General features: G+C 42.8%; 1 protein-coding gene and 1 long non-coding RNA gene across 7 annotated transcripts in view; one reads left to right on the top strand and one right to left on the bottom strand.

The window, feature by feature from the left end:
- Window positions 1-5589, top strand: part of LOC112642477 (uncharacterized) — a 61090-nt gene extending 55501 nt beyond the window's left edge. The window contains exon 4 of the long non-coding RNA XR_007402359.1: window positions 5575-5589. This is a non-coding gene — a long non-coding RNA (uncharacterized LOC112642477). The remainder of the gene's footprint in view (window positions 1-5574) is intronic.
- RAB3B (RAB3B, member RAS oncogene family) overlaps window positions 1-19722 on the bottom strand; it is an 82660-nt gene that overhangs the window by 24499 nt on the left and 38439 nt on the right. For all 6 annotated transcript variants that reach the window (XR_004805134.2, XM_035699077.2, XM_049094294.1 and 3 more), the window contains exon 3: window positions 1748-1866. Coding sequence is in view for 5 of the 6 variants with exons in the window: in XM_035699077.2 (XP_035554970.1) it covers window positions 1748-1866 (119 nt within the window). In the remaining variant the exon portion in view is untranslated. The remainder of the gene's footprint in view (window positions 1-1747; window positions 1867-19722) is intronic.

Raw genomic sequence — 19722 nt, 5'->3', positions numbered from 1 at the left:
TGAATGAATAGGCCAGCAAATGATTAATCCTGTAGCAGATCTTAAATGTGACCCTATCCTGACACTGACACTCAATTTAATTCAACCCTAAATACAACCTGGACGGATTACCAACTCTGCTCCTAAAGCTGATCTCACCACTAATTTTCTCTTTAAGTGCGAGAAGCCATTGCCTCAAGCTACGTAATTCGCTCAGCCACATTTGTTGTGGGCTGCCAGGTGCTGAGCACTGGGGCTCAGATGGTGGGTGGAGGCTAGTCTAGAACCAAGTTGCTCAGAGGCAAAACTGAAAGGCTAGGGCTTGGAAGAATAGACACTCAATCTTCAGCCTCAAGGCAGGGAACTAGAGCCAACTCTCCATGTGTCCTCTTCCTGTCATCTTCCTCCTTCCTCCCACCCCCATCCACTCTCAGCTTCCAGATTAGCAACTCAGGTTATTCTTGGAGGAATCGTCACCAGGTGTTAAAATCACTGTGTTCCTGAGACAGAATGAACAGGGACTGATTTGGTGAAAGGGAAGAAAGTCAAGGCCAACAGAGAATGAGCAGTGTGGAGACACTTAAAGAAAGAGCTTGTCACTCCATGGTAGGAGGTGGGGGGAAAGATGGAGAGGGAGGGAAGGAGGAGGAGGGAGACAGAGCATGATTGAAGAGAAGAGAGGAAATAAGAAAGGGGAAAAGGAAGAGAAAAGGGAAGAGAAAAAAGGGAGAAACAAGAAAAGAGAGCAAGGAAAAAAGAAAAAGGAAGATAGTACTTGTTAAAAGGGAAGAGAGAGAGAGAAAGGAGGGAGGGGAGAATGACCGGCAGGCTGAGAAGGAGAACGAATGATAGACGTATGGTTGGCACCCGGGACAGTCTGCAAAGTCACCCTCAGCTCAAGGCTACAAGGCCCCAACAGTACTTCACATACTGCAGCACCTGTTCTGTCGGAGAAGGGAAGTCCTCAAAGGGTGGCTATTGTGCAAAGGGGAGCAGATCAGCTTGGCGCTGGCCAGCACTGCTGCAGCACCCCGGGCCTGCTCAGCCTCTCTGGCTCCGAAGAAGACCCATGGCAACAGATGCTCCACCTTTTCCCATCCTCATCCTTTTCACTGATTAGGGGCAAGAATCCCGGACTGTTCCTCTTACCTATCCTCCCCCTCATGCTCCCTTCTCCCTGTGAGTTATGCTCCCGAAAGAAAGATGTAAGTTACTCAGAGGTTGTGCCTCAGGAGCTGTGCTTAGTTCCATTGTATAGTAGATCTTTACAAACTTTGAATGGATGTGCTTTAAAAAAAAAAAGATTTTAGGGCAGCCTGGGTGGCTCAGTGGTTTGGCGCCTGCCTTCGGCCCAGGGTGTGATCCTGGAGTCCCGGGATCCAGTCCCACATTGGGCTCCCTGCGTGGAGCCTGCTTCTCCCTCTGCTGATGTCTCTGCCCCACCCCCCTCTCTCTTTCTCTGTCTCTCATGAGTAAATATTTATTCATGAGAGACACAGAGACAGAGGCAGAGACACAGGCAGAGGGAGAAGCAGGCTCCCCCTGGGGAGCCCGATGTGGGACTCGATCCCGGGACTCTGGGATCATGACCTGAGCCAAAGGGAGATGCTCAACCACTTAGCCACCTAGGTGTCCTGAATAAATGTGCTCTTGAACCCCATCCTAGGGATAAACTTCATGGGGAAGTTGTACGTGGATTCACTCACACAGTAGGTTTTCCTAGACAGTTTGATGAAGAATGAATGAACAAGGTGAATGAATCTCATACCAATCCTGGACAGCATTGAAGGAATCCTCATTGGTAATGTCATACATCAGAATGAAGCCCATGGCCCCACGGTAATAGGCTGTGGTGATGGTCCGGTACCGCTCTTGTCCAGCTGTGTCCTGGGTAGGAAAAGGAAAGAGTTAGCTTCCTAGAAAGTCTGCTTTTGTTCCAAGAAATCCTTAGACTAATTAACAACTAACCCAAGGTGTATTTAAGGATCACCTATTATGTGTCTTGTACTGTACTTGGTAAGTGGAATAAAATGGTTTTTAAAACCTCATAAAGGGGGCACCTGAGCAGCCCAGTGGTGAGCATCTGCCTTCGGCTCAGGGCGTGATCCCAGGGTCCTGGGATTGAGTCCTACATCGGGCTCCACGCAGGGTACCTGCTTCTCCCTCTGCCTGTGTCTCTGCCTCTGTGTGTGTGTGTCTCTCATGAATAAATAAATAAAATCTTAAAAAAAAGAAACTCATAAAAATTGAGGTACCGTAGTTGCCTCAGTTGATTAAGCATCTGCCTTCAGCTCAGGTCATGATCCCTGCCTGGGTCCTGCGATCAAGTCCCAGGTCAGACTCCCTGTTCAATGGGAAGCCTGCTTCTCTTCTTCTTCTGCTCCTCCCTCCCCCCATGCTCTCTTGCTCTCTCTCAAGTAAATAAATAAAAATCTTTTTAAAAAATAAAGAAAACCTCATAAAAATTAATAAGAAAATAACTGAGGGGCACCTGGCTGGCTCAGTCACTAGAGCAGATGACTCTTGATCTTGGGGTTATGAGTTCAAGTCCCATGTTGAGGGGGGCAGAATTAACTTAAGAAAAAAAAAAGAAAGAAAGAAAATAATTGAAATTCCAACAGAAAAATGAGCAAGAGGAACAAACGATTCACAGGAAAAAAGGCAAATGAATAATTATTATACAAAAAGATTTTAACTATTTAATTATAATTCCCATTATAGATGAAAATGTAATGTAATGTGTGATGTGCAACCTCACACCTTGCTTGTGGAAACTTGGTTAAGTCTTTCTGAAAAATCAATTTCGAAGTCTCAAGACATTTAAAAATATTTGCACTCTTGACCCAGAAATTTTCCTCCTCAAAATTTTTGCTACAAAATTAGAAAATCAGACCTATGCACAAAAATATTTGCTGGGACATGGGACATGCTTGTATATGTGATATAATATCAGTTTTGTAACTATAAATTCAGATAAGAAAACTGGAAAGAAGCACATCAAAAGATTAATAGTGACTATCTCTGTATAAGGGTTAAGAATTACAGGGATTTTAATTTTTTTCTTGCATTTTTATTTTCTCTAAAATAAGCACATATTGCTCTTATACAAGGAGAAATAAATATTTTGCTTAAAAAGTAACCAACACATAGTGGGAACATAAGATGGTGTAGTCACTCTGGAGAACAGTGTGGAGGTTCTTCAAGAAGTTAAAAATAGAGATACCCTATGACCCAGCAATTGCACCACTGCATATTTATCCCAAAGATACAGATGTAGTGAAATGTCGGGGCACCTGCACCCCAATGTTCACAGCAGCAATGTCCACAATAGCCAAACTGTAGAAGAAGCCTCGGTGTCCACAGACAGATGAATGGATAGAGAAGATGTGGTCTATGTATGCAGTGGAATATCACTAAAAGCCATCAGAGAGGATGAACACCCACCATTTGCTTCGACGTGGATGGAACTGGAAGGTATAATGCTGAGTGAAGTAAGTCAACCGGAGAAGGACAATCACCATATGGTTTCACTCATATGTGGAATATAAGAAATAGTGAAAGGGACCATAAGGGAAAGGAGGGAAACTGAGTGGGAGAAATTAGAGAGGAAGACAAATCATGAGAGATCCTAACTCTGGGAAACAAACAAAGAGCTGTGGAAGGGGAGGAGGGTGAGGGGATGGGGGGAGGCGGGTGGGAGATGGGGTAAGTAGGTGACGGGCACTAAGGAGGGCACTTGATGGGATGAGCACTGGGTGGTATACTATATGTTGGGAAATCGAATTTAAATTTAAAAAAAGAAAAAAATAATAAATAAAATAGGCATAAGAAAAGAGATTGAGAGAAAAAGAAGCAAACTGTAAAACAAACTCTTAACTCTTGAGAACACATTGAGGGTTGCTGGCAGCGGATAGGCTAGATGGGTGATGGGTATAAAGGGAGACACTTGTGGGGAGCACTGGGTGTTGCATGGAAGTGATGAATCTCTTAAATTCTACTCCTGAAACTAATATTACATTATATGTTAACTGGACTTCAAATAAAAACTTGAAACAAACAAACAGAAAAGTAACCAACACAATTCTTTATTTTAAGCAGATCACAGTCTAGTTGGAAAGACTGTAAGCAAAACAAGCAAAAACAAGACCAACAGCTAAGTGTTATTGGAACACATTGGGATGCTTCACAAATGTCCACACAGTCCTTAGGTGAGGGACCAGCCAATCTTCTCTGTTTTGTTACAATTTTAGAATGATGATACTTGAGCATGTATAAAACATTTCCTCATGTATTAAATTATTTAAATTTTATGAAAACCCTGTGATAATCAGTATTATTAGCATTTGCATTTTATAGTTGAGAATGCAAAAATGCAGCCAGGGTAAGTGACTTTCCCAAGGTCACAAAACTGGTGACAAAAGCTATGCTTTAAATCTAGGACTTCTGATTCCAAGTCCAATGCATATACCACTAAACCTCAACCAATGATAGACATATGCACAAGTATTTCTTGAACACAATCTATAATGATAATAAAAACAAATAAGGGAACAATGATAACCTCACCATGCTATTATTTGTACATATGTTGTACTTGTTATCCACACACTTCAGGAAAAACCTGTAGGGCATATATGGTTACTCCATTTTACTCCAGGTGAGGAAATTGAGGCTCAGAGAGATGGTCACTAAGTGTCAGAATTGCAATTCAAAGTAAGTCTGGCTCCTACACTCATGACAATTTATACGTTAGCCATGAACCATGTTTTGTGTTATATAAAAATGGACCAAGCACCATCCCTGCCCTCAAGGATCCTCAGTAAAAGTGCAGAGGTACTAAGACATACCAGTAGACTGATAATTAGCAGTATGTGGCAATATGTCACTAGTTCCATTAGTTCCAGATAATCAGTATAAAGAAAACGTGTCACACAAGTCAGGTAAGATAGAAACATGTAGTTTTGGTAATTATAGAAGATGTCAAAGCAGAGAGAGTGTTGTCAGTTAGGAAATACTGAGTTATTCAATAACAAAGCAATCCTCAAATCTCAGCAGCTTAAACAAGGTTTTATTTTTTACTATTGCTACATATCCACTAAGGGTTGGCTAGATGCTCTGCTTTTTGTCTTTCTTATTCCAAGATAAAGACTGACACGGCAACAACCAGAGAGAAAAAGTGTGTGAGTCATGTGTTGGCTCTTGAAATTTCCACTTCTCTTATTTCACTAGCTAAAGCAAGTTACACACTCACATCCAAGAAAATGCATTCTCATAATATGCCCAGGAGGAGAATCATAAATGTGGTAGACAATGAAGCTCCCACTAATGGAATCTGTACCAAATCCAGAAGCATTGTCCCGAAAGATGTGCTTATTTGACAATAGTAGGAGGACAACAAGGACTTTTCTAAAGGAAAATTTTCTAAGCAGAGAGGTGAAGGAGAAGTATTTTGGCAGTAGAAAGAGTTTTTGCCATTGAGTACTCCAAAAGAACTTAAGGAATGGTAGGAAATGGAAAATTGGTTGGTGCTGAAGCTAGAGAGAGCGTTAAATGTTGTACTATGGGATTTGGACTTTACCTTTTTTTTTTTTTCAGGTTGCATGTCCAGTGCAGAGCCCAATGTGAGGCTGGAACTCATGACCTTGAGATCAAGACCTGAGCTGAGATCAAGAGTCAGACACTCAGCCAACTGAACCACTCCAGTGCCTATGGGACTTTATCTTTTAAAATAAAAGATTTTGAGGCAGGGAATTATCATAATTAGATCTGAACTTTATTTAGAAAGATCACTCTGGCTTGATGTGGAGAATGGACTGGAGGAAAAGAGGGGAGGAAGTAAGCTACTTAGAAGATCTTTGCAGTGGTTCAAGTGAATTCCAATGAGGATTTGAACAAGAACGGTAGCAATGAGAATGGAGTAGAAACAGATTCAAGAGGTATTTAAGAGGTGAGTTGTAGGGCATGGTATTGGATTAGAGCATAAGAGATGAGAAATCAAAGATAACAGTTATGTTCCTGGCAGGGCTCATTTTCTCCATATCCTCAGCAATTCAGCTCTGGCCAGACTTGCACAACCTTACTCAGCAAAACAAAATCTGTACTTACTACCCCCACCACCCTTGGGGAGCATATAAATTTCCATCTCCTTTTGTTGAGCATGGTTTTTGGGTGTCTTACTCCTTATACCCTTACACCTCAAGCAGCTTATCAGAATAGTCCTCCTAACCACATAAAGTACTTCTCCCTAAGAGTTCTGGCAAATACAATTTTCTCCAGTTTATAAATCAGTGAATGGATGAATGAATTAATGAATAAATGAAGAGATGGACGAGTGAGTGAACATGTAACACTGGGAATTTTAGGCACTACTGAGAGAAATCATCAGTGCACTATCTATGCAGAAGTTTTGTGTGTATCTATGAAACACTTCAGCAGGATTTGATCCACCCCACCCTCATACACCCTTGCCTCAACTTTCTGAGCTCCTTGGAGTCAACACCACAGATGAGACTCTTTCCACACAAATCTTGTCCCATAGGGTTTTGTCCCATTCAAACTAGTGATTCTGTGGCCCAGGCATGATTTTTGAACAGCTGCACTGCTATTGGGTCTCAACCCTTCTCACTCCATCTGTGTTGTACCATTTTCCCAGCTCTGACTGGAGCCTGGCCCTGTGCCCCAGCTCTTTTTTTTTTCTTTTTTTTTCTTTATGATAGTCACAGAGAGAGAAAGAGAGAGGGGCAGAGACATAGGCAGAGGGAGAAGCAGGCTCCATGCACCGGGAGCCCGATGTGGGATTCGATCCCGGGTCTCCAGGATCGCGCCCTGGGTCAAAGGCAGGTGCCAAACCGCTGCGCCACCCAGGGATCCCTGCCCCAGCTCTTTGACAGAAAAGTCTTGTCACCCAATTGATGTCCAGCTAAACCCCACAGTGGGTGTAGAGATTATATAAAATAAAACAATAAAGTAAAATAAAATAAAAGCTAGTATGGAATAACAAATGAGCTTGGAAATGGAACCAGTTTCATCTCTGTGCTCCTAGTGCTTAGCACAGGGCTGTGCATTTCATAGAGATTCAATCACCACTTGCTAAACAAAAATGCCACATAGCTTTGAGATTGAGAGCATGGTCTCTGGAGTTAGACTCCTGGGTGTGAATCTCTGTTCTACTGCTTCGCTTACAATGTGGCCATGGTGGGCAGCCTCTAAAATGCTTCCCAACGATCACTGTCTCCTGGTATTTATGCTCTTGTGTAATCCCCTCCTTGGGCAATTTGCCTTTTTGAGCCTTAGTCTCGTCATCTATAAAATGGGAATAATAGCAATATCTACTTATTGTGAAGAATAAGAAAGGTATTAATTCTAAAATGCTTGGAACAGTCCCTAGTACATAGTAAGTGCCATAAAAGAATCAGAATTATTATTTCTGTACTTCCAGAGTTAGCCCCAGGCACAGGGCCAGCTTCCCAGGGTCTGCCCAGCTGGAGTAGATGAGTTTCATGCTATGTGTCACTTCCCACTCATTCAAACATGCCCAGGGCTGCCTCCAGCCAGAGTCTTAATATGATGCTTCCCTCAAAGAGTAGCAAATGGCCTGATGGAAAGGGAACAGATGAGTATAAAAGTTGAGCAGGGCTTGGTCGGACTCCCAGCTCTGCGATTCATCAGTTGTGTGATTTTGGAAAGCTTGTATTTTTTTTTCATCTCTCTGACACTCAGTTTCCCCACATCTAGAATAGAAATAATAATGCTGTTTGCAATTAAATAAGATTTTAAAAAATGTCTAGCTCATAACTGGTATGTAAATATGGGAGTACATATCATTTTCATTATTACCTAACTCTTCTAAGCCTTCATTTTCTCATTTATAAAGTAGTGATGATAATAATACCACCCTTGAAGTGCTTTATGTATGATGAATACAGATCATGTATTTGTAGAGCTTGGCACAGTGCCATGCACACGGTAGGTGCTCAGAAAGGTCATAGTAGTTCCTGCTACTACTATTGATAGTGTCATTATGGTTCTTTTACTTGAAGAAAAACAAAGTTGGAAACCACAACAATCCAGCTCTCACTGTCCTGTGCTCAATGGAAAATAGCCCAGAGAATTGCTCCTGAAGCTCCCTCTCTCTCCCTCTGTCTTTTATTTTTAAAAATCACTTTGACAAACATAGATTCCCCTCCTACTGATGAGAGTCAGAAATAGAACCAAAGAGGAGACAGGAAGGAGGAGAAAGAAAGAGGCATGAGTCACTGGCTACTTGACGAAGGAGACCATGTCATCAAGAGCAATCAATTCACTTCTGTGAACCAGGCATTCATTGAGCTCTTTCTACAGGCAGAGCATTATGACAAAGACTAGACACCAGGGTGAGAAGCCACTGCCCCAGCCTCTAGCAGCCCCATGTGGCAGCAGGCACACAGGCAAGGGGGAAAGAAGCTAACATCAACTGAACATCTACTATGTGCTGGATATTTTGAAAAATGCTTCATAAATGGGATCTTATTATTTACAGTAACAAAATAAAACTGCTAGTTTTATTTTATTGAGCATTGTAATATGCCAGGCCCCATGCTAAACACCTTTCCTACTTTACTTAATTATCAAACAGCCTTGGAATACTGTTATCTCTATTTACAGAGAAGAAAAAGTTAAATAATTTGCCTAAGATCTTGCAACCAGCTCATGGCACACTGAGATTCAAACTTGGATCTGTCTGATTCCAAAGCCTATGCTCTTCCCGGGGTGCCTTTTACTCCGCATCATTTCTCTTAATTGTTACAGCAGCCTAAAGTAGAACAAGTTTGAGTCTCCATTTTATATATAAATTAACTGAGGATCTCAGAGATTAAATAAATTGCTAGAGTCACAAGATATAAGGAGACAGAGTCAGGATTCAAATTCTGTCTTTTGACCACAGCCTGTGCATTTTCAGCACAACCTATAGCCCAACCAGACTATGTATTCTTGATCCCCTTCCACCCCCAGGGCAGAACGCAGCCCACCCCGCAGCCTACAGCCCCCCACCCCTCAGAAAGGAGGTCCTCTAAGGCTTTCTGGGTAAACAATCTCTGCTTCACCAGAGGGTAAGGCCGTATATTACCCACAGAGTTTAAACAGAATCACATGTGTCTGGCACACAGGTGCTTGACCAGTATTAGTTATCTTCTTCATCTTCCACTGAATCATCAACCCAACACAGATCCTTCATTTCTTTCTAGAGTTTCCTCATGGTCGCCCACACATGCCACACTCACTTCTGCTCCATATTTCTGTTCATGCTACTCTCTGCCACATATGCCCTCTCTCAGCTCCTCCATTTGTCTTAACTACCAGATTGTTGAATTCTAAAGTTAAAAGGAAATCTTAAAAGTTATTCAATTTAGAGATGCCTGGATGGCTCAGTGGTCGAGCATCTGCCTTTGGCTCAGGTCATGATCCTGGGGTCCTTGGATCAAGTCCCACATTGGGCTGCCTGCATGGAGCCTGCTTCTCCCTCTGCCTGTGTCTCTGTGTCTCTCATGAATAAATAAATAAAATCTTTAAAAAAAGAAAAGTTATTCAATTTACCCTCTCACTCAAAACTCCATAGCACACTTGTATTGGGTGTTTCTTTTTTTCTTCTCTTTTTTTTTTTTAATCAGATTTTTATTTATTTACTTGAGAGAGAGAGTGCGTGCACGCACAAGTGGGGGTAGGGGCAGAGGGAGAAGCCAACCCCTGATGAGCAGGGAGCCCGACGGGGTACTAGATGGCAAGACCCCGAGATCATGACCCGAGCTGAGGGCAGCTGCTTAACTGACTGAACCACCCAGGCGCCATATTGTTTCTGATGTTGGCTTCCCACAACCTTAAAAGGCAGCCATTCCACTGATGGACAGTTTTGATTATTAGAACATTTCTTCCTTCTGTTGAGCTGAAATCTGCATGTGGTAATTTCTATCCATTGATTTAATTCTGTTCTCTGGAGACACAAAGAATAAATCTAATTTTTTACTCATGTGGCAGCCTTCCAAATATTTAAACTCTATGTTTGTTTAGCTCTTAGAGGTTATAAAGTTTGTTCTTATTATCTCAGTTAATTTCCAAAGAAATCCTATGAGAGAAGAACCAACTCCCCATTCCACAACAGAGGCAACTGAAGCTTGCGGAGGCGAAAGACAGTGGACGATGGAAAGGGGCTTAAATAAAACCAGGTCTTTTGGCTCCAAGGGACCACAGCTCTTTGCTACATCTCTGTTTTAAATCACCTGTCACAGGGACCTGGACAATTAGCCCAATGACCAGAACAGTGATGGGAACTTGAAACTGTATCTGGGAGGAACAACTACAGGAAGTAAGATGCTGAGTACTCTGGGGAATGGCACTGCTACCTTGGAATATCTAAAATGCCTAACAGGTTTTCCTCTTTTGTCTTTCTTTTCTTTCAAGGCTGCACTGGGTCTGGCAGTGTTGGCTAGGTCCTAAAGACCAAAGGGGGAGTACAACACAATACTTGCTTGAAACTCACCCCAGAAAGTAAACCTGTACTGGATGGGGTTCTGAGGCCTGGGAGGCTGTTACCATAGAGCCTGCCTGTGCCTTTTCTTGGGGCAACACTCTTGCTTTGGAGCTAAGCTTAGCAGAGAAGCTGCCCTGACCATCCTGGCAAAGTCAAATGCTCCAATTACATGCTGTCCTGGCACCATGTACTTCTCCTTTGTAGCTCTCATTCCCACTGTAATTTTGTATTTGTTTGTGTAATTATTTGATTAAAGTCTGTCTCCCCTGCCAAACTGCAAGTGCCACAAGAACAGGATGTCTGGTTTTGCTTACTATTGTGTCTCGGTGCCTGGCATAGCACTAGCACATAAGGTGGGGGAGATTTCCAACAAATACTTGTTGAAAGGATGAATTTATTGGGTGTCTGCAACATTTTCAAGAGAGCACACTGAATGTCGGATGGGTCTAAAATCCAAAACTCATTATTTCCCTCTTGATCTCAATCCCTTCTGTGGCCTCTCCTGTGGCCTTACACCTAAGGTCCAAACTTCTCAGTAGAACATACTTCAGGATCTAGTTCAGGCTTCCCTTCAGTTACTTCCCTCTCTCATCTCCACTGAACCCATGAGTTCCGGTTTTGCCTAACTACCTGTGGGCCTTTTGCTGATATGCAGATGTTGGCCTAGAGTCCCCTTCTCCTTTATAATTCACAAACTCATTCAAAGGTCACATCCTCTCTGAAGCCTTCCCTGACCTCCTGTCCCCTGACAAAGTAACTTCCCTCTCTATCCTTTCATGCTTTGGCATTGTATCAGTGGACACATCACAGTTATTATAGTTACTAGTTTACTTATCTGTCTCCTCTTTCAGATAATGAGCATCTTGAGACCCCATCTTATATTTAGCTAAATCCCCTGGCATATAGTAGGCACTTATGAAAGATGCTTGGGTGGCTCAGTGGTTGAATGTCTGCCTTCGGCTCGGGCATGATCCCAGGGTCCTGGAATCGAGTCCTGCATCAGGCTCCCTACAGGGAGCCTGCTTCTCCCTCTGCCTGGGTCTCTGCCTCTCTCTGTGTGTCTCTCATGAATAAATAAATAAAATCTTTTAAAAGGAAAGAAGACTGCTGAATGAAACTCAAGGGCTGACCATGTGCTGGATAGGGAAAACTCATTTAGAACTTCAAGATTGATTAGAAAAGCGTCTGTGAGATTGTACAAACCACTCCCTCTTACTGGACCCTTCCTATGTCATAGACAAAGGGGGAAGCCCAGAGCAGTGACAGAACTTGGAAGGTCACACAACTACTAAGAGGTCATTTCTGGGGCCTCCATCCCTGTGGCATTCCTTCTCCCCCTAGCCAGACTCCTCCTTCCTCCCTCTTCAATTTACTACCTCTGGGCCATGTTGGGAGTTAGAAATATTGAGCACCAAGAAGGCAGGTAAGGACAGCTTCCAGACTGGCTCTCCCCACACCCTACCCTCTGACCCACAGCTGCCAAGCTCTTTGTATTTTGCAGCAGCACGGAGCAGAGGCATTATGTCCCCTGGGAATGGGAGGAAATCAAGAGGTAGAGAGCTTCTCAGGGAGAGTCAGTGGATCCTGGGAGAAGCAGAGAGCTGAAGAATGGGTAAGTGATCTCTAGGAGCTAACTTGATGTTATACCCATCTGTCCTCAGCAGTACAGACCACACTGCAGAGCTCCTACAGTGTATAAACATTTTATTGTGTCATCTTATTGGATACTAACAATAACCCTGGATGCAGACTTTTTAGAGCCAGAAGAAATCAATCTTAGCTCATCCAGTCTGACTCCTTTATTTTGCAGGTAGGGAAACTGAGACCTAGGGAGGTCTTCCCAAAGTCATATGGTTACTGGGCTGGAATGGGACTTAAATCCAACTATTTGGACTCCACAGGATGTTTTTTTCCAGCATACTACGTATTACTGTCGCTAGTGGTTTACAGATGAGAAAATTAAAGTCTGAGGATGTATAGGTAGCAAGTGATAGATCCTTGAAAGCTCAGGGCAGGTAAGAGGTCACTGGAATCCAGGACTCGGGACTATGTAGCACTTCCCTGCCCACTGTAATCTTCTCTGACATTTGAGGTCCAGATCAAAGAGCACCTACCTACTCCAGAAAGTTCTTTGGGATCCAGCATCAAAATTTGTCATCATTCCTTCTGGGCTCCCACACAATATACATGGGACTATTTTAGTGACAGAAGAGCACAGAATATTAGAGCAGGAAGGCCCTTATAAGAATAATCAATTCCACAAATTTTTATTGAGCCCACACTATGCCAGTGAAAAAAATCCATGTAATCTCTGCTCTGGGAATTCTCAGTCTAGTGGAGAAGTTACCTCACATGTGACAAATCCCATATCACATACATAATGGGTCAACTCCCTCATCTTATAGGTGGGAAGTCAAGGCCCACAGAGACGAGTGCCCTGGATTCTTATTTAGGGCATTGGTCTCTTATACAAAATCCTCAAAAACTCAAAACTCAAGATCTCTCAGGGATATAACTATTGATTTCCATTAAGATATAGGCAATACATTTTACTTCAAGCAGATAAACTAACCATCAAAGAACTTCCTTTCATTGTTCCTCAATATATCTGGCATGTCTTGGGTGTTCAATAAATATTTTCTGAATGAATGGATGACAGCACTTATATCAGGAATTTGTTTCTACTCCGATCTGTATCTCCTCATTTAGACTGTGGGTTCGGGCTATGTCTTTCATTTCTGTACCTTCAGCAATGTCTAAAGCAGTGCCTGGTATGTGACAGGTATTCAAAAATACTAAATGAACAAAGAAATGAAAAAAGGAGAGCAGGGTAGATAATATGATCTCTCTGTTGTCCTAAAAAACAAATGACATCCCCCCAACAAACACTCCTCTTCTTGAACCCTCTCCTTTCCTCTGAGTCTATGAAACCTTGCTTCACCAAAGTGTTCCCTTTATCCCCCCCTGCTCCGTCTTCTACACGGGCTCTTTATCTTCCCTTAGGCTCCTCACTTCCAAGTTAGTTTCAGAAGGAAATTTCCAGTTATCTGGGAACCTCTCCGCTAGTCTGAATGCCTCTGAAATATATACAGTTGACTATTAATTATGACCTATTTCATTGTGTCTTCTCTAGCTAATAAGCCTTTAACAATACCCAGCACAGATCTGGGCACATAGCAGGTATTTTAAAGACACCTGCTGAATGAACCATCATTCATAAAACCCTAGTGCTTTGGCATGGACAAATTTAGCATCAGAGTTACCAACCCATTTCGTCCTCCCCCTTTTTGCCTCCAAATTGACATCAGCACCATTCAGAGCATTCTAAGAAGTCTGTCTGAGGAATTCACTTAATTTTTCTCTTCCTGTATCTTTTAGGTGACTCACCCAACTCCCCTTCAAGACAGGAAGAGGTGGGGGAAGAAGTGAGGTAAGAGAGGGCCAGGAGGAAAAAGAGAAGCTTGGAATAAGATTATACCAGGTCACAGCAAGTAAAAGGAAATAAGAGTCAGACTTTGTACTGAGAAATTGCCAGTGATAAAAATAGGAACCTTGTTGAACAGACAATTTGCAGAAAACAAATGGTTAATAAATATATAGACAATCATTCAATAACTAATCAGAGAAATGCAATTTGAAATGATGAGATAACATTTTTTGCCTATTGAATTAGCTAAGATTAAATAACATAACATCCCATGCTGGCAAAGATAGAGCAAAACCGGAATTTCACTATTGAAAATCTATTTAAAGGAAATAATCTGAAACCTAGGAAAAGTTTTACACACAAGGATGGTCACTGATCACTGTAACATGATTCAGAACAGCCCCAAACTGAAAAGTGGTTAAAAATTCAAATAATGGAGAACAACTAAGCTTTGAGAGGCCAGAGATTGTGGCTCATTCTTTTACCATGATTTAGAGTGCCCAACACATGTAAGTGCAACAACTACTGTTGAATGCATGACTTAATTAACGCATTTGGTGCAACCTCCCTATAATGTACAATGAAATCGTTAAAAACACATTCATAAAAATTAACTATACTTACATCATAAAGTTACATTTTTTTAAAAAGCAAGATATAAAAATTGAATGATCTAGCTAACTCCAGCCTCACTGGAGGCTTGGTCTTGAAGGTCTTGAATGCCAGGCCAGGTGCTTGGACAGTGTTAAAAAGTCATAGAAATGAAACTGGAAAGAAACCAATCAAAATATCAATAATGGGGATCCCTGGGTGGCGCAGCGGTTTGGCGCCTGCCTTTGGCCCAGGGCGCGATCCTGGAGACCCGGGATCGAATCCCACATCGGGCTCCCGGTGCATGGAGCCGGCTTCTCCCTCTGCCTGTGTCTCTGCGCCTCTCTCTCTCTCTCTGTGACTATCATAAATAAATAAAAATTAAAAAAAAAATTAAAAAAAAATATCAATAATGTTTTCTTCTTTATGCTTGCATGTAATCTTAAGGTATTTTTTTAAATGAGCATATATTACTTTTATAATTAAGAAAAATTAAGCTCATAGTTAAGTAGTGGCAGTTGCTATTAATATTAATATTCCTAGGAGAAAAAAATAGGGCTAACACATGGAGAATAAACCATAAGTTGATAATTGTTGTAGATACAGAGTGCATGTTTATTTATTTATTTATTTATTTATTTATTTTTATTGATGTTCAATTTGCCAACATATAGCATAACACCTGGTGTTCATCCCACCAAGTGCCTCCCTCAATGCCCATCACCCAGTCACCCCAAACCCCCGCCCACCTCCCTTTCCACCACCCCTTGTTCGTTTTCCAGAGGTAGGAGTCTCCATGTTTTGTCTCCCTCTCTGATATTTCCCACTCATTTTCTCTCCTTTCCCCTTTATTCCCTTTCACTATTTTTTATATTCCCCAAATGAATGAGACCATATAATGTTTGTCCTTCTCTGATTGACTTACTTCACTCAGCATAATACCCTCCAGTTCCATCCACGTCGAAGCAAATGGTGGGTATTTGTCGTTCCTAATGGCTGAGTAATATTCCATTGTATACATAAACCACATCTTCTTTATCCATTCATCTTTCCATGGACACCGAGGCTCCTTCCACAATTTGGCTGCTGTGAACACTGCTGCTATAAACATTGGGGTGCAGGTGTCCTGGCGTAGAGTGCATGTTATATTTAGTCTCCCTACTTGAGTGTGTGTTTGAAATTTTCCATAAGAAACAGTTAAAAAGAAAAAAAAAACAAAAGGTAAAGCCTGATACAGCATGGCATCTAGGGAGAGTATAAGCAATTCCATTTTCACTGAAGTATAAAATATTCAGAAGGATTGTAAGATGTCCACTTTTTCACATTTTACATCTCTGAAATAAGAATATAAATTACAATTGATAGCATTTTAGATTCTCTAAAACACAGTACTTAAAATACTAGGTAGGGGAGGAAGTAGGAAGTGAGGCTGGAGTTAGCTAGATTATCAAGGTCTTGAATGCCAGGCCAGGTGCTTGAACAGTGTCCTGAAGAGACCAGGGAGCTACCGAGGGTTTTGTGGTGCCCAACATGGGGCTTATCACCTGGAAGACATTCAGAAAGTGTGAGAAAGTGTGTGCTAAATGGTGAGGCCCCTGGGGATGGGGACACTGCTGTTTATGTCAAGGGTCAACGAAATTGCCGTTTATGGAAGAAGTGTTTGAGGCCTTGCTTTACCCCCTTCATCACCTCATGAGTCTCAAATCTCTTCAGCTCTGCAGGGCTGAACCATTGGGTTGTCTCATAAAAGTTGTGTTTCTCCCTCCAATCCCTTATAGTACTTCCATTTTCCTGGAAGTAAGAATCATTTCTCCAGAATTTGAGCCAGCACCATAGCTGGATAGCTCATGTGAATGTCCACAGGCTTTGGACCTTCCACAGCACCTTCTGACATGACTTCAAATCCCAAAATCTCAGCTTGGAGCCTGGTCACAGATTTACTTATGAACTCATTTTCAAACAGAGAAACAAAGAGTTAAAATACAGATGGACCCCTAGGACTTAACTAGAAAGACCGTCCAGAATCTCTGCCCTACCCTGGGCTGTACTTTCCCTTTGGTTTAATAGCTGCCTTCTTTGGGGAGTTGGCCCAAGTCACCATAGCAGACAAGTCCCCTGAGGATAATTTGCATACAGGTGCCAGAGTATTCTAGAAATAGGATAAACACAAAGCAAATGCCTTGAAATTTATTTACAAGGGATGGGAGACAATCATCTGAAGAGGGAGGGAGACTCTGTCAGAGGCAGCCTGACAATAGTAAGGGAGCCACGTGTTGCAGGCCGGGAGTCAGGAGGCCTGGGTAGGATTCATCCTACCACTAACTTGCTTTGAGGGGGGTTATAAATATGAATTATAAATAATTCACTCTGGGCCTTGGGTTTGCCATCTTTGTTTTTTTCATATTTTTTATTTAAATTCAATTTAGTGGGATCCCTGGGTGGCGCAGCGGTTTGGCGCCTGCCTTTGGCCCAGGGCACGATCCTGGAGACCCGGGATCGAATCCCACGTCGGGCTCCCGGTGCATGGGGCCTGCTTCTCCCTCTGCCTATGTCTCTGCCTCTCTCTCTCTGTGTGACTATCATAAATAAAAATTAAAAAAATAATAATAAATTCAATTTAGTTACTATATAGTATGTTATTAGTTTTAGGGGTAGACTTTAGAGATTCATCAGTTGCATATAACACCCAGGACTCATTAAGTGCCTAAGTGCCTCCTTAATGCCCATCACCCAGATACCCCATCCCCACACCCTCTTCCCTCCAGCAACCCTCAGTTGCTCCCTAGAGTTAAGAGTCTCTATGGTTTGCTTCCCTCTCTGTTTTTATCTTATTGTATTTTTCCTTCCCTTCCCCTATGTTCATCTGTTTTGTTTCTTAAATTCCATGTATGCGTGAAGGCATATGGTATTTGTCTGACTGACTTATTGCACTTAACATAATACACTCCAGCTCCACCCATGTCGTTGCAAATGGTTAAGATTTCATTCTTTTTGATGGCTGAGTAATATTCCTGTGTGTGTGTGTGTGTGTGTGTGTGTGTGTGTGTGTGTTTGTATCACATCTTCTTTATCCATTCATCTGATGATGGGGGTTTTCCATCTTTAAAATAAGGACAACTGGGCAGCCCTGGTGGCACAGCGGTTTAGTGCTGCCTGCAGCCCAGGGTGTGATCCTGGGGACCTGGGATCAAGTCCCACGTCGGGCTCCATGCATGGAGCCTGCTTCTCCCTCTGTCTGTGTCTCTGCCTCTCTCTCACTCTGTGTCTATCATGAATAAATAAAAAATAAATAAAAATTAAATCTAAAAAAAAAAAAAGACTTATTTAAAAAAATAATAAAATAAGGACAACTGGGGCACCTGGGTGGCTCAGTCAGTTAAGCAGCTGCCTTGGGCTCAGGTCATGATCTCAGGGTCCTGGGATCAGGCCCCAGGTCAGGCTCCTTGCTCAGTGGGGAGTCTGCTTCTCCCTCTGTTCCTCTCCCCCACTCATACTCTTGTGCTCTCTCTCAAGTAAATACAATCTTTTTAAAAAATTAAAATATAAACAACTAAAATAGGGCATCAGACTAGATAATTTTTAGGGCCCCTTCTAGTTCTAAGGAGTCAGGATAAATAGTAATAAAAATAATTAACACAAATCAAGTATTTACTAAGTGTCAGGCACCATGACAAGTGTTTTTCATACATTACTTCACAATCTTCACAACTGGCTCTAAGAGGTGGGTAGGACAAACCAAGGCACAGAGAGGTTAACTACTTGCCCAAGTTAGTAAATGCTGGAGCTAGTCTAACCCCTGTGCCTTCCAGGATGCAAGGCTGCTAGATTTATCCCTAACTTAATAGTTGCAAGCTTAGTAGTCTTACTGCCTTAAGCTCATGCCACCCCTCCCATTCTTTCTCCCCAGGTTCGAACAGCCCTGAGCTACACTCTGGGTCCCAAACATTGTGTTCTTCAAAGTCTGTGTTTTATGCTGTTTCCTTTGTCTAGAACAGCCTGATCTCCTGCCCTGCGGGACCAGTCGCTATCTGCCATTCAGAATTCAGTTGAAATGTTTCTGCTTCTAAAAGGAAACAAAATAAAACAAAACAACAAATGTTTCCTCTTCTATGATCCACATTTCCCCCCCAGTACCCACAGGCAGAAGGAATGACCCGCTGTGAATTGTGAAATTGTGAGCCTTAGTGTGCACCAGGCATGCGCTACCTCCCTGCTGCACTGTCGGGGCCGGGCGGGGTGGGGGGGGGTGTCCGAGGTCACATCCCTCGGCAGATGAGGGACCACCGGAGGTTAAACACCTGCGGGGAGGGGGGGGAAAGAGCTGAACCGGGCAGCCCCGCGCCCCTCCTACCTCGGCTCTGTCCTCCCTCTAATTCATTAGTACTCTAGCAATCGCCCAGTTTTCTTAGCCACGACACCACAGACTCCTCCAGTTTTGCTTTTTGTTTGCTTTGGTTTTTACTTTTTAGGGCTGCCTAAAGTGCTGGGAGGCCGTTTGGAGCAGCAGCCCCCCCCCCCGGGGTGGGGGGCGGGGAAGCAGGCTGGAACCAGAGCCAAACGGGGGGGGGGGGGGGGGGGGGGGGATGAAGTCCTTCACTCTGTCTAACCTTTCACGACCACTTTAAATCTCTTTGGGAACAAGATAAAATATATATTCTTTTAAATTCTTTTTTTAAAAGATTTATGTATGGGATCCCTGGGTGGCGCAGCGGTTTGGCGCCTGCCTTTGGCCCAGGGCGCGATCCCGGAGACCCGGGATCAAATCCCACGTCGGGCTCCCGGTGCATGGAGCCTGCTTCTCCCTCTGCCTGTGTCTCTGCCTCTCTCTCTCTCTCTCTCTGTGACTATCATAAATAAATAAAAATTAAAAAAAATAAAAATAAAAGATTTATGTATTTATTCATGAGAGACACAGAGGCCGAGACACAGGCAGAGGGAGAAGCAGGCTCCATGCAGGGAGCCTGACTAGGACTCGATCCCGGGACCCCAGGATCACGCCCTGGGCTGAAGGCAGACGCTCAGCTGCTCACCCCACCCGGGCGCCCCTATATTTTTAATATATATATTCTATATATTGATATTGGATTCTGTTCCCATCTCAGGGGTGGGGTCACCTCCTCCCAGAAGCCCTTAGAACCTTCATTCTTATCATCCCCCTAACTTTAGTGTACCTTCAACACTTGTCATTTACTTAAACATCATAAGCATGTAATGAGTGGGT

This window comes from Canis lupus, chromosome 15, assembly GCF_003254725.2.
Source record: "Canis lupus dingo isolate Sandy chromosome 15, ASM325472v2, whole genome shotgun sequence".
Taxonomy (NCBI): Eukaryota; Metazoa; Chordata; class Mammalia; order Carnivora; family Canidae; genus Canis; species Canis lupus.
The sequence above is the reverse complement of the archived record's forward strand: the minus strand, read 5'-3'. Positions and strand labels throughout refer to the sequence as shown.